The sequence below is a fragment of the Mustela erminea genome, chromosome 1 (genome assembly GCF_009829155.1).
Source record: "Mustela erminea isolate mMusErm1 chromosome 1, mMusErm1.Pri, whole genome shotgun sequence".
NCBI classification, from domain to species: Eukaryota; Metazoa; Chordata; class Mammalia; order Carnivora; family Mustelidae; genus Mustela; species Mustela erminea.
Window position 1 is genome coordinate 125,713,533 of NC_045614.1, and position 13,336 is coordinate 125,726,868.

Sequence of the window (13,336 nt, forward strand, 5' to 3'; positions counted from 1 at the left end):
TGAAATCAGTGGGCTTTGAACTGGCTTCATATTGCTAAAGAGTTTTGACTTTTTTCAAATCTCCTTTGCCTTGTTTTGAAATGTCAGAGATGAGGAAAATGAACCCACAGGGAAAATGTATCATAAATATAAATAAATCATAGCTAATATTATTATATTTTACTCAGAATATTAACATTAGAAATAAATTATCTTAAACCATATTCTCTCTTTAAATTATAATAAATGCATTTTATAATGATAAGTAACATTTTAAATGCCTTACATTCTTTGGTGAGACTGACAATGCTCCTAAAATACAGAAGACAAGACACAAAATAAATTTATCTGTTACTATTTTGCTGGTTTGGATGATTATAATATCTTTTTCTATTTATAGCATTAACAAATATCAAAAGTGTATTTCCCCCTGTGTTCAAGTATTGCATACCCTTCACTGTCTTCTCAATTTGATAAAGATAAACATTGGCAATATCCAGAGGAAATACGGAATATAAAGTCAAAATCTGAATATTGCCTCTTCCTATTTTGGCCCATTGATAAAGAAACAAGAAATATATTTGCATAAAATTCTATCTATGTGGTAATTTTCCTCTTTAGCGGTATACATTATATTTAACACCTTTGAGTCTTTTTAATACAATTCTATTTTCATTTTCACAGATGGGGTACATATATCCACTGAGATTGAGGCCATACATGTGTGCATGTGTGTAAAAAACCCAGCAAGCATCTTTGGGTGGAAAACACACAATTTGAATTTTCAAAATCTTCCCTTTTCCAGTGCTTCAAGTCCCTTCAGAACAAATTTAAAAGCCATGATTGCTTTCCTTTGATTTTATTATGAAATTGGAAGAAATGACTCCTTCCTTTACCACCTTGAACTTCCTAAATTTCTAGACCAAATGAAACACCCGAACCATTTCCTCTCCTAGTCTTAACCAAAATAGCAATGCCTGACACAGAGGGGATGATGATAAAGAAACGTGATGATCTGTGATCTCCCCCGGAACAAAATTTCATTTTATAATTTAGCTATACACATTCCTCACGGTGTTTCTTCTAACCTATTAGGCTAGTTTAGGAGATGCCATTTAGATCACCTATATCGCTCTAACCTGACCTCAGGGGAATTGGACAAACAAATACATTTCTGAATGGAAATAAAGAGAGAATATGGTCATAAGAAAACTGTAGGATTTAGTATCTTTCAATGAGTTTCTTTCTCCCTAATGCCCTGTCTCTCACTGAATGCTCTGATTCCCACATGGGTCACTAATATAGGGAGAAATGGTAAGACCGATGTCCAATTGCTTTTTCCTCATTTGCATGCCACACGCCATGGGCAGTGTAACCCGTGCAAATTAGAGCGGCTACGCTTCTGCAGTGCTCCCCTCTGCATTGCCCTGAAAGCATGTGAAGTCGAAGGTAGTCAGAGATCCAGCCCCACTGCCTGCAATGTGTCTCGTGATTAGATACCACACCATCACATCCATAAGGCTGAAGACCGCATCATACTCATGGAAACCTGAAAAATGGTCCCTTCCCTTTTGGTGTTTGCACATTCATTTCAGTATTCCTCATGAGGGTTTCTGCCAGGTGACTGATTTTAAACAAAAGAAAATGAAACACCTGTCGTTCTGGAAGAGAATTCAATAATTCCTTTTTTTTTTTTTTTTTTTTTGTTCCGTTGTTGTTCCTCTTGATTAACTCAGCTCTGGGGCTATAAATTTCAGCAGCACGGGGCTTTGGGGCGGGCCATTATTTGATGTGGTGCCTCTGCTCCCCAGGGAATGATGACACATCAAGTGAACCATTGTGATAGCTGGAACTGTGGGAATTGCTCTTTTCTGTGACTGATGCTAGATTTTGGTACAGTAGCAATCAAAGAGGGGAAAGGCCATGACCGTGGCTTGGGCAGGAGTCCCAAAATCCCGGGGAACAGTTGCTCAGTCCATGTGTTTTCCCCTTCACTCTGAGGGTGACCTATGTCACCTTCACAAAATAAAACGAGAACCCAACGTTTGTATATATGTGTCCACACAGAGCGCACATACACATATATATGCATGTATATTCAGAACTGAACCGTCTCAGTCTAGCCATTGGTTTTGAACAAAGTCTAAATTTACTTCATCTTTTTTTTCTAGTTTCTCTGCGCTACAAACATCGTTTTCTTCGCTCCATGCAGCCACTATGTTTGTAACAGTTCTATCTAGAGCTTTCTTTTCTTGTTGCTTAAGCTGGAGCCCTGCGTTGCTGAGAGATGTGACTTTGGTCGTCTCTACAATTCATACGTGCCAAACGAACTTCTCTTTTGTAGGATCTGACGGCATTAGCCAAAGAATTACGAGAACTTCGGATCGAAGAAACAAACCGCCCACTGAAGAAGGTGACTGATTACTCCTCCTCCAGTGAGGAGTCGGAAAGTAGCGATGAAGAGGAGGAAGATGGAGAGAGCGAGACCCATGACGGGACAGTGGCTGTCAGTGACATACCCAGACTCATGTAAGAGAGCTGCTTTTTACATGTCTGTCGGGGCGGGTGAGGTCTGCAAACGGAGAGGACAGGAAATAGGAATTAAATGGAAGATCATTTATGGGTCTCTGGCAGGATCAACGGACTTGAGTTTTTATTAGAGCATAACCCTACAGTTACCTCTCTCCACAGACACCGTCCCTTGGAATACACATCAGAGCTCCTGCCTGTGCTTTATCCAACTACTCTTGCGGGATTGACTCTCCCTTTGGTGACTCTCCCGTGGTTCTTGTCATCTCCTGGGAAAATGATATTGACAGCCAGACTGTTGGCACGTCCCTGTCCCCGTAGAACTGCAAGAGTGGGATTATGGGCAATGACACTTAGGAGTTAAATTTAACGACAGGAGACATATTTCATCCTCCCCTCCCTGCCTCCCCGCCCCCACCACCAAGGGAAGAATGCGCGGGAGAGCAGCGGTTAGCGTCCCAGCGAAAGGTTCCAGAATCCAATCATCCTGCAGAGAACCTTCTGAAGGTCTGACTTAAATATATCCCTGTTATCATTTTCTTCTTCATTGTCTCTCTAATGTGATCCTTTTATCTATGGACTGTTACTTTTCCACACGACCCCCTGCCACATTCTGTCCTTTCCTTTGCAGTCTTTGTTTGCCTATTCATACCTGAATTTATGCCTACCTACATTCCCCTTATTATTCACTTATGTTATGCTATAGCCTTTACTTCTTTTCTTTCCTTTGTTTAGTCTCAATATTTCTTTTTTCTTCTCTTCATTGGACAGGGTCCTCTGAGAGAATTCCTCTGCCCTGTTGCTTCTCTAGTTTAAACAAACAGATTCAGACAGTCACACTCACATGCATTTCTCACTCCCTCCCCCAAACAAACACAAGGTGCTGTTGCTCTGGTTTGGTATAAATTTGACAGAGTATGACACGGATGGTTCCAATTTGCTCTTCACTCACTTCCATTTCTTTGGCTCTGCTACTGAGCCAAAGTCATCACACTACACTGACTCCCTATAGAGAAGATGCCATTTCGGGTCACAGATTACTGTCCTGTCCAGCAGAGACCGGAGGGAGAGGGCTGGCCTGTCTGCAGGGAATGTCATCCATTGATTAACAGTCATTACGTACAAGCAATTCTGAGAAGCGAATCCAATGATCATAGCTGAAAATTTATACTTGTTGTTCTGCTGTTGATTACGCAGTTATTGACAACCATAAATACGTTAAAATATGACATTTGAAACAAATTGCATTTCATTGCTTTTTTAACGGCAAATAAAATTGTTCTAGAGGCAAAATCACTAATCCAAAACATTTCTGCAAAATATGCTGGTCCTTTCAGTTTTTATCTTGACTCAGCAGTGGTTAATTTTTCTAACAGATGTTTTGAATTCCATTTAAGCCCTGAGCCTACAAGTACTAGGGTGAGGGCTGGATTATGACTTTAAATATTGATAAAACTTCCACTCTGTGTTCTACACCAGACTGAGGGCTTTGAGACAATCAGCAAGGGCACACACATGCATTCTGCCTTGTAAGTGTATATCCTAGTTAAAGAGAAACAAGATTATATGCAGAAACTTCAAACTAATATAAATATTTGGAAGAATGACCAAAACTTCCTTGGGAGAGATGTTCAATCACATTTGGTTTTGAAGCCCAGTCATATTTTGCAAGGCTGTTGCTTGTGTTGATCTTGCTCTGGCTAAGGGCACATCCATTTCTTCCCACACTAAAGAAGTACTCACCTGTCCAAAATTGGTTGGGACAGGCCATGCTGCACTTCCCCTCTGCTCTCTGGCACTCTGCTGCCCCTTTGGAAATCACCTGCTTACAGCCCAGGCTGCACAGAGAGAGCCTGTACCTTCTGCTGTGTGGGCCCTGGATCTTGAGTGTCCTCCTACAGTTTCACGTAGTGCTCAAATCAGGGTGTTTATTGTAGGTCGTCTCCCTGTCGGGATCTGAGATCCCCAAGGGGGAAAACTGTGTCGCACTCCTCTCTCTCTACTCTTAACACCTTGCAGGATATCTGGCATAGAGTTGGTCTTCAGTGACTTTGATTTATATTTAATTGCACTGAAATTAAATTGCAAGTCCTGGCTTCCTAGAGTTTATGGCACAATCCAGAAGAAAGACATGTTCACAAATAACCGTCATCAAGATAGAGGGAATGTGGGACAATATTAGAATCTCAGGAAAGGGGAAATTGAAGTAAAGGCACAGAAGGTTGACTTTGGTAGGAATGTTGGGCGCCTAGGGGTAGGGAGGGGGTGGTCTAGTGAAACCAGACCAAGAAGTGTGAGCTTTATCATGTGGCGGTTGAGAGCCACGGAAGGCCCTCCTGGGCTGAGAAGTGACAAGATCAGTGCTATGTTTGAGAGAAATCACTATGACAAGATAATCTATAAAAAGAAGAGGCTCGACACTGGTAAAGCAATTCAGAGGATCTCTTGCTATCATCCAGAAATAATGAATGCGCTATCACTGAATGCGTATAATGGAGGCAAAAGTTGACATGGCTCTGGAAGAATTGGTAAATTTTAGACAGATTAAAATGATCATCCACTAAAGAGCATTTAAAATATTTAATGGTATAGGAGATCTACTCAGAGACAAGGCAGGTTGTATCCTTGTACAAGTGTGTGGGTGTGTATATATGTATGTATTCCAGTTTGGTAAATACATGCATTTTTGTAAATATAAAATGTATGCAGTTTGTTCTGCGATGGCATGATAGTTGTATACCTAAGAAATTGCACTGTAGTAAAAAAAATTCATTATAAAACAATTGTTTCTTTTAGAATAGGATATTTTAGAGTTGGAAGACTTCTTATATACATTCTAATCTTTTTTTTATTTTCTATTGTTAAGATAAGCCTTTACATACTATGCTATATATTTATATATATATTTATCCATTATATAGATAGATATTTGATATTATATATGTATCTTGATTTTATATATATGAACTGTCTTGACATATATATATAAATAATCAGAATATATATATATAATATCTTGATATATACATTTATATATCAAGACAGTTCATTGCCACGAAGTGTATACAAAAAGAGCTTCTCAGAAATGGAGCCCAGCCATTTAGACAAACGGCTATAGATCCTAATGCTCAAAACAACATCTTTTTTTATCGGCCATGCTGGTTTCCTATTTATAGTATAAGGTAGAACCTGTAAGAGTGTACATAACTAAGATTATTTCCCTAACTAACCAACTGCACTATTTCCCAATGTGTCATGAATAGACCAAAATTATGAAAATGATTACCTCTGGATTATACAACTATGAGTGGTTTTTATTTATGTAGATCCCCAGTTTTATGATGAGCATTTACAATTTTTATAATCAGGAAAAAAAACCAGAAGCTTTCTAGAACTAAGCTGATTTGTGTCAGGTCAAGCAAGCTGAAGCAGCACCCTCTTGTGTCAGCGTCTTCCCTCGGGTGTCTGCGCCTGCGTCAGAACAGTACGTGCGAGGCAGTCTTAACCATTAGAACCATCTCCTGCCAGCATAGCCCTGGAGTGGCGTGCAGTCTTATCAAATGCTGTCTGGATGACGAAAGCCATTTATGGTGTGTCCTCTTCATTCTGTTATCGCAGGAAAGCCGTGGTTCTGACGCCTTGCCCTCCCGGGCTGTTGTGTGCTCCCCTTCCTCGCTCGTGGTCCTCTCTGCCCTCCTGTCCATTTTTCCAGTTCTGGTATTACTAGTGTTGTGGAAGTGGCTTCGATCCTGCTGGATTCTAGTGCCCTGCGACCCCCTTCATCTCTGGGGGCTTATGATCGCCTCAACTTATACTCCAGCCAAACTGACCTGTCAGTTCTTGCAAAATAATGCCTTGTACTGGTCCAGCTTTGTGCCTTTCTTGCAATGAGCTCTCCCTCTGTTTTGCATTCCCACGTACCTCGTGCCTTGTATTTGAGTATTCATGTCATGTTTTTATGCTCTTCCGGATGCTAACGTCTTTGGTTTAAAGAGCCGTGTCTTCCTCAGCTTTTTTCGTTTTGTTTTTGTTTTAAAGAGAGAGAGAGAATGCATGGCAGGGAGGGGCAGAGGGAAAGGGAAAGAGAGAATGAGAGAATCTTAAGCAGGTTCCATGTTCAGTGCAGAACCCAATGTGAGGCTCAATCTCACGACCCTGAGATCATGCCCTGAGCCAAAATCCAGTCAGACGCTTAACTGACTGAGCCACCCAGGTGCCCCTTCCTCAGCTTTTCTACCCACTACCCAATCCCAAACTAAGGGCCATTCACAGAGCAGGTGTTCAATAGATGTGTACTGAATTGAATTAAATCAGTACCTACAGGAACACTTTGACAAATCCCATTAGAGAAAATTACTGTTCTAAACCTGGGGCCTAACCACAGTAAATTTCCTATGGTTTTCCTTCTAATCAGTAAAAGTTTTTTGTCTTGTTTTGTTATAGTCTTTATAGGAGTTTGGACAACTAATTGTTCCCACCCTGACTCTATTTGGAAATAATTTTTAGAACAAAAGGATTACTTTAAGTATAAAATGTTTTAGTTGTTTTGGCCTGAGTGTTTTTTTAAATCATCGCCCTTTTTTTTTTTTTTCATTTTTTCATTGTTAATAAACTTTGTTTTTTTAGAACTGTTTTAAATTCACAAAAAAATTGAGCAAATAGTAAAAAGTTCCCATTACCCCTCCTACTCCCTGCACACTGTTATCCCTATTATAAGTGCAGTATGTTCGTATGTACTTAATAAACCAAAATTGATATATTTTAATAGTCTGTTCAGATTGCCTTAGTTTTTACCTCAAATCTATTTTTCTGTATCAGGATCCCATCCAGAATACCATGTTACGTTTAGTTATTTAGTTACTGTATCTATTTAGACTCCTGTTGGCTATGACAGGTTCTCAGACTTCCTTTGTTTTTAAGGAACTTGGCAGTTTTGAGGAGTACTAATTAGGAATATCATAGAATTCGACTCTCCCAGAATTTATCTGATGTTCTTGTCATAATTAGATTAGACTAAGGTTATGGTTGGAGGAGAAAGATCACAGAGGTCACGTCATTTTATCACTTCGTACCAAGGGTAAGTACTACATGACTTGGGACTCCTGGCATTGACCTTGATCATCTGGCTGAGGTAACGTTTGTCAGGTTTCTCTACTGTAATGTAATTTTTCCCCCTTTCCACACTTTACTCTTTGGAAGAAAGCCAGCATACACAGCCTGCACTTAAGGAGAGAAGAGTTCCATTCCTTTAGGATGGAGTCTCTACATAATTTATTTGAAATTATTCTGCCGAGATTTATCTCCTCTCCATTTATCAACTTACTCAGTCATTTTATTTATAAGAACATGGTTATTTATTTTGTACTTTGGATTATGATCCAGTACTTCATTTTGCTGCTTGAATTGTTCCACCTTCAACCACTGGAAGCTCTTTCAGTTGGCTCCTGCACCCCTGTGGCTGACATACCCCAATTACTTTCTGACACTGTAAGGGGTTCCAGGCATATCCTGTGTATTTCTTGTTCTAGTCCTGGAATCAGCCATTTCTCCCGGGGTCCTTGATTCCTTTCATTAAAAAATGGTATCAGAACCAAGATACGGGCATGGCTGCTCGTGTATCATTTCTTGTAGGCCCTTTCAGCTGACCGAGCAAAGAAATGTATATGTGTATATTAACCCATTATGTACATGTATCTACAAGTGTTTCTACATATAGCCATCTGTATGACATTAAATAAAAGTTTATCCTGATATCTCCAACTCTGACCCATGAACACATGGATCATTCTAGCGCCCCCCCCCATCCTTACTTGGAAATTCCCACACCAACAGTGGGAAACCACCAGCATTTGTTTAATTGTTCACATGGATAGCAGCGTCAGAATGCTTAACCTGTATGCCCACGGGAAACAACTGCAGCCGTTAGAGTTCCTTTTACCTTTAGTCTTATGGGACTCCGTTCATTTCCAGAGTTACATAGGTCAAAGTTTCCCCATTCCCCTCTCAGTGAGATTTTTTAAATATGTTTGTAGTGCAGTAAGATTCTCTTTTCACAGTGTGCCTTCTTTCCTGGGATTCACCAGCCTCCTAAATGATGTATTTTTATTCACATACATCAAATTTCACTCTCCATACTATAAAGTTCAGTGACATACCTGAACAAATGTTTCGGTCATCCTGTAATTACAATTATAAGAAAATTATTTTCGCATAGCCTATATATAAAAGTGATCCAGGGGCGCCTGGATGGCTCAGTGGGTTAAGCCTCTGCCTTCGGCTTGGGTCATGGTCTCAGGGTCCTGGGATCAAGCCCCACATTAGGCTTTCTGCTCAGCAGGGAATCTGCTCATCCCTCTCTCTGCCTGCCCCTTTGCCTACTTGTGATCTCTCTCTCTCTGTCAAATAAATAAATAAAATCTTTTAAAAAAATTACTTCTTTAAAAAAGAAAGTGATACAATGCTGAAGTTACTTTTCAAATTTTAAAAAGATAAATCATTAGTTATTCAGGACACTTTAAACATGGTAATAATTATTCTCATAGCTTATTGATCATCAATTCATAAAAGAGCTATCTCTTGCCAATGAACTTGAGTGAAATGTTTGCTAGAGTTATTAAACAAAGCCTTTGTTGACTTATAAAACATTTACTGGATGTCACCTGCCTGCCAGGCACAGTGCTTGGCACTGAGGATGCCAACAGTACTGAGATCTGATCGTTGCAGGACTGTGTGTTGAGTGCGTGGTTAGAGGCATGTAGAGGATAATGTGGAAGCAGAGTGGAGAGTCACCTATACCATCCCAGTGGGGCTGGGCTGGGGTTTGGGAGCCTGGACTGTAGTTTAAAGGATGAGGTACCCAGAGGGAGGAAGAAAATGTAAAAGAACCATTCAGGAAGAGAAGATAGACTAAAGTTGCCCAAGTGTTTTGGTAGCATGATATGTGTAGGAAACTACTAGAAGGCACATCTTGTTCAAGTTAAAAATGGAAGGTAGGTTTTGTTGAAACCATAAGCTAGATAAATAGGCGAGGACCAGATAAAAGAAGACTTGTAAGCCACAGGTTTATCCTATGGTTAACTGGGAACTGCTGAAGTTTGAAAGCCTGACATGGTCAGGGGAGCAAAGAAGGATGGAGTGGAAGGGTCAGGAATAGTAGACAGACAAGAGGTCAAATACCCAAAGTACCAAAGAGCAGTCATTGAACTTGAGAGCTAAGATTTGACTTAAGGAGTTTCCTTGAGATGCTAGAAGTCAAGTATAGACAGCAATAGTTTGAACAGCGAACGTTAGTATTTGAAGGAAGGTACCACGCCTTTTAAAAAGAATTCTGGGAGTGCTTGGCTGCCTCAGTTGGAAGAACATGAGACTTCTAATTTCAGGGTTGTGAGTTTGAGCCCCACAACAGGTGTAGAGATTGCTTAAATAAATAAATAAACTTTTTAAAATTTTTAAAAATAAATCTGTAGAGAGGTGATTTGAAACATACAGAAGTCTGTAGGAATTTTCCATAATCAAATGCTGTTATTGGTAACAGAAAAATTAATGATGTTGTCAATTAATACAGGGTACACAGAGTGAGCAAATATGTATAAAAGGTTCATAATAAAATAGACCAATTGTACACACCAGAAAAACCTTAAACTACTTAAGAGAAATTGCTCACCATTCTAGACAATTGACCAAGGAAGAAATACAGATTATTGTATTTTATTCAATCAATAAGGACTATTACTAGTAGAAATGATACTTTTAAAAACTCAAAACAGCACAAACTGTTCACCATAAAAATTTATCATAAATGGAACAATTCTTGGTTATAAAATTTTAAATATAAAAATGGACCTGGGGAAAAAATAATCTCGGTAAAAATATGGAGCAAGAATTCAAACTGTCAGTGGCTCACACTATGCCCTTTGTAAAACTTGCTATTGACAGGTGAATCAAATTTTCTTAATAAAATTGACACCTTTAGAACCAATCCAGACAAACTGTACTTGGTAGAAGTAGTGACCTCAGAATCCTTTGAAAGATGTTATGGATAACAATTTTGATTGGTTTACTGAATCTTTGTTATAGAATCTACATAGAAAAGAATTGGATCCTATGATGATAATTTTACTTTCATAATAATGAAAACAAATAAATTGGCAAAGAATTTAACTGAAGCATATTGAAAATTGATCCAGGAATTGTCCTAATGGAGTTAGTTCTAGAAAATATCTTTTTTAAGAAAATTTCACTCATACTGGCATATTTCTGGTTAAAATGGGTAGAATCAAACATCATCAGGGTAAAAAAATATATAAGTGGGCCAAAATATCTTTGATCTTTGAACTCCCATGAAACTCTCTGATGGTGGAAAGGAACTCAGTTGCACACTGTCAGCCCGATGGTGGCTGCCGCCATCCATGTAGCTTCTGACAGAGGCAAAGAATGTCTCAGTGAAGAAGGGAAGTGACCCCCTTCCTAGAAGGCATTGGCTCTTTATAAATGCTTCATTTATTGAATTATTTGTATCACACAATCTTGTGTGGTGTGATAAACAAACATTGAAGGCAGCTTAAAAAACATACATACAAGGTAAAAGAAAATTTCAAATAGATGAGCGACATCACAGTTTTGACAACTATTCTGACTGACGGGTCTAGCGATATGTCAGGCATTCATTGCAGTGATTCCTTTTACCATGTCTCTGGGACACGAGTAATGTCTCCTTTCTGGGAATACAGTATTGAAATTGCTTCTTTGGAATTTCTTCCCAAACTCATCGGTTCTAAAGGAAATTTAGATTCATTCAATCCACTGCTCCTGTTAGTAGTTTCGGCGTAAGTGTCTTGCTATGCATTTCTTTTTTTTTTTTTTTTTTTCTTGGTGTGGACTCCTCTTATCTTCTCACTTCTTTGTTTGGATCTTTAACATATGTCTTCTCTGTCCCAGAGATGTCAGAAATCTGGTGTGTTTCTTCTTTCTTGAGTTGAATATTTCATCAAATGTTTGGATTTTGATAGGATCTAGGAGACCAGAAATGTGGGTTGTTTTTTTTTTTAAATACTTTAGAAACAATTAAGAGAACAAAATGGTAAAACGTATAATTAGAATACCTAATGAGAGAAACAAGCCTTGATGCCTTTTTTATTTTAATAAACCCGCACTAAAAGAGAGGCACCCGCGGGTGCCCGGGTGGCTCAGTCAGTTATGCGCCTGCCTTTAGCTAAGGTCATGATCCCAGGGTCCTGGGATTGAGCCCTGCATCAGGCTTCCTGCTCAGCCAGGAGTCCGCTTGTCCGTCTGCCCCTCGCCCTGCTCATGCGTGCACTGTCCTCTCTCTCTCTCTCAAATAAATAAATAACATGTTTAAAAAAATAAAAATAAAATAAATACAGGGTATCAGTGAGGCCCACATTGGAAACTGAAATCCTGTGGACAAACTACGTCACCTACCTGGTTCTCAGTTTTCCTTAATGATAGATATGTTCTGTGCCCCAGAACACATGGAAAACATTAGTCTCTGCTCTAAGGGCCTATGTCAAGGTCCTGTTACCTTCTCCATTACATCTTAAATGCAAGAACAAGCTGGAAACATACACCACAGTGTGGAGTCATTAGAGAGGTTTTAAAAAGTATTGCATATTGGTAAACAGCCTAGCTGATGGATGTCCTGGTAAGCCAGAATGCCCTTCATTGATATTCCTTCTCCATAAATAGTAGAAAACCCATTTATCAAACAATTGTGTATTGCACTACTTCCCGCTCTGTGCTCAGCTGGATGCTAGGTATACAGCAATCAGCAGACAAGACTGCCCTCACAGGGGTTATGTTCTAATGAAACAGAAGGCAAAAGTTGCAAGAGACTCAAAAAGATACAGAGTCACAAACTGTGGTGAGAACGAATAGGAACAGGACAGAGGGTGAAGAGAAAGAAGTGGGGTTGGTGGGGTAAGACCTCGATGCTGAGAGAAGCCTTCTCAGGGGAAGTTATCATTTAAGATGAAGTGTGGATACTTCAGTATCAGTATGAGAAAGGCAACCAGCCAAGAGCCAGGGTGGGAGACAGTTTTCCAGGCAGAGGGAACAGCATGTGCAAAGTGCAGGTCAAGGTAGCCTGCTGGTGGAAGAAGGAGTAGGGAGGGCTTGGAAACCCTGCAGAGCCTGGTGGGCAGTTTCAGGCAGTTTGGAGAGTCGGAAGCTTGCTCGCTAGGGCTGCTGCACCGAGAGCAGGCGGGGAGGGGATGCTGCAGAAGTGGACCGCCTGTTCAGGACACCCAGAAACCGGCATCGCCTAAACATACATTGGTGTTAATATCGCTCCTTCCCATCTCAGACCCACAGGAGCCCCGGGGAACACGGAGCAGTACAATGTGGGAATGGTCGGCACTCACGGGCTGGAGACCTCTCACGCGGACACTTTCAGCAGCAGTATTTCAAGAGAAGGAACCCTGATGATAAGAGAGGTAAGTTGGTATAAAAGCTGTGCAGAGGAAGTGCATTTCTTGAGTGGTTTTGGTATTAGAGCTTTCGCAGAGAATGCTTACGACATGTAGTATAAGCCTTGTGGATGGGGCTGGTCGGGGGCACCGGCGCTTCTCAATGGCTGAGTGATTTTAATCGTCCACCGCCTCCTTTCCTGTATCCTTCTAAGTTTCTGCAGTGTGATTTAATTACATTAGTCCAGATTCTTCAGTAGGAGCTATGCAAATCGGAATACGGAATTTGAGCCCGAGGATAGAAAACTGGCAAAGCCAGATGTTTCCTACAGCAGGAAAACAGAAATGAATGATCTCGCTCAGCAGTATCTGAGGCCTTGTTATGCCTCCTCCTCTCCTGGCTT

General features: G+C 40.2%; 1 protein-coding gene across 8 annotated transcripts in view; it reads left to right on the top strand.

Moving 5' to 3' along the window:
• Window positions 1-13,336, top strand: part of TNIK (TRAF2 and NCK interacting kinase) — a 377,677-nt gene that overhangs the window by 339,093 nt on the left and 25,248 nt on the right. For all 8 annotated transcript variants that reach the window (XM_032341356.1, XM_032341372.1, XM_032341359.1 and 5 more), the window contains 2 exons: window positions 2,324-2,508; window positions 12,830-12,959. In XM_032341356.1, coding sequence (XP_032197247.1) covers window positions 2,324-2,508; window positions 12,830-12,959 — 315 coding nt within the window. The remainder of the gene's footprint in view (window positions 1-2,323; window positions 2,509-12,829; window positions 12,960-13,336) is intronic.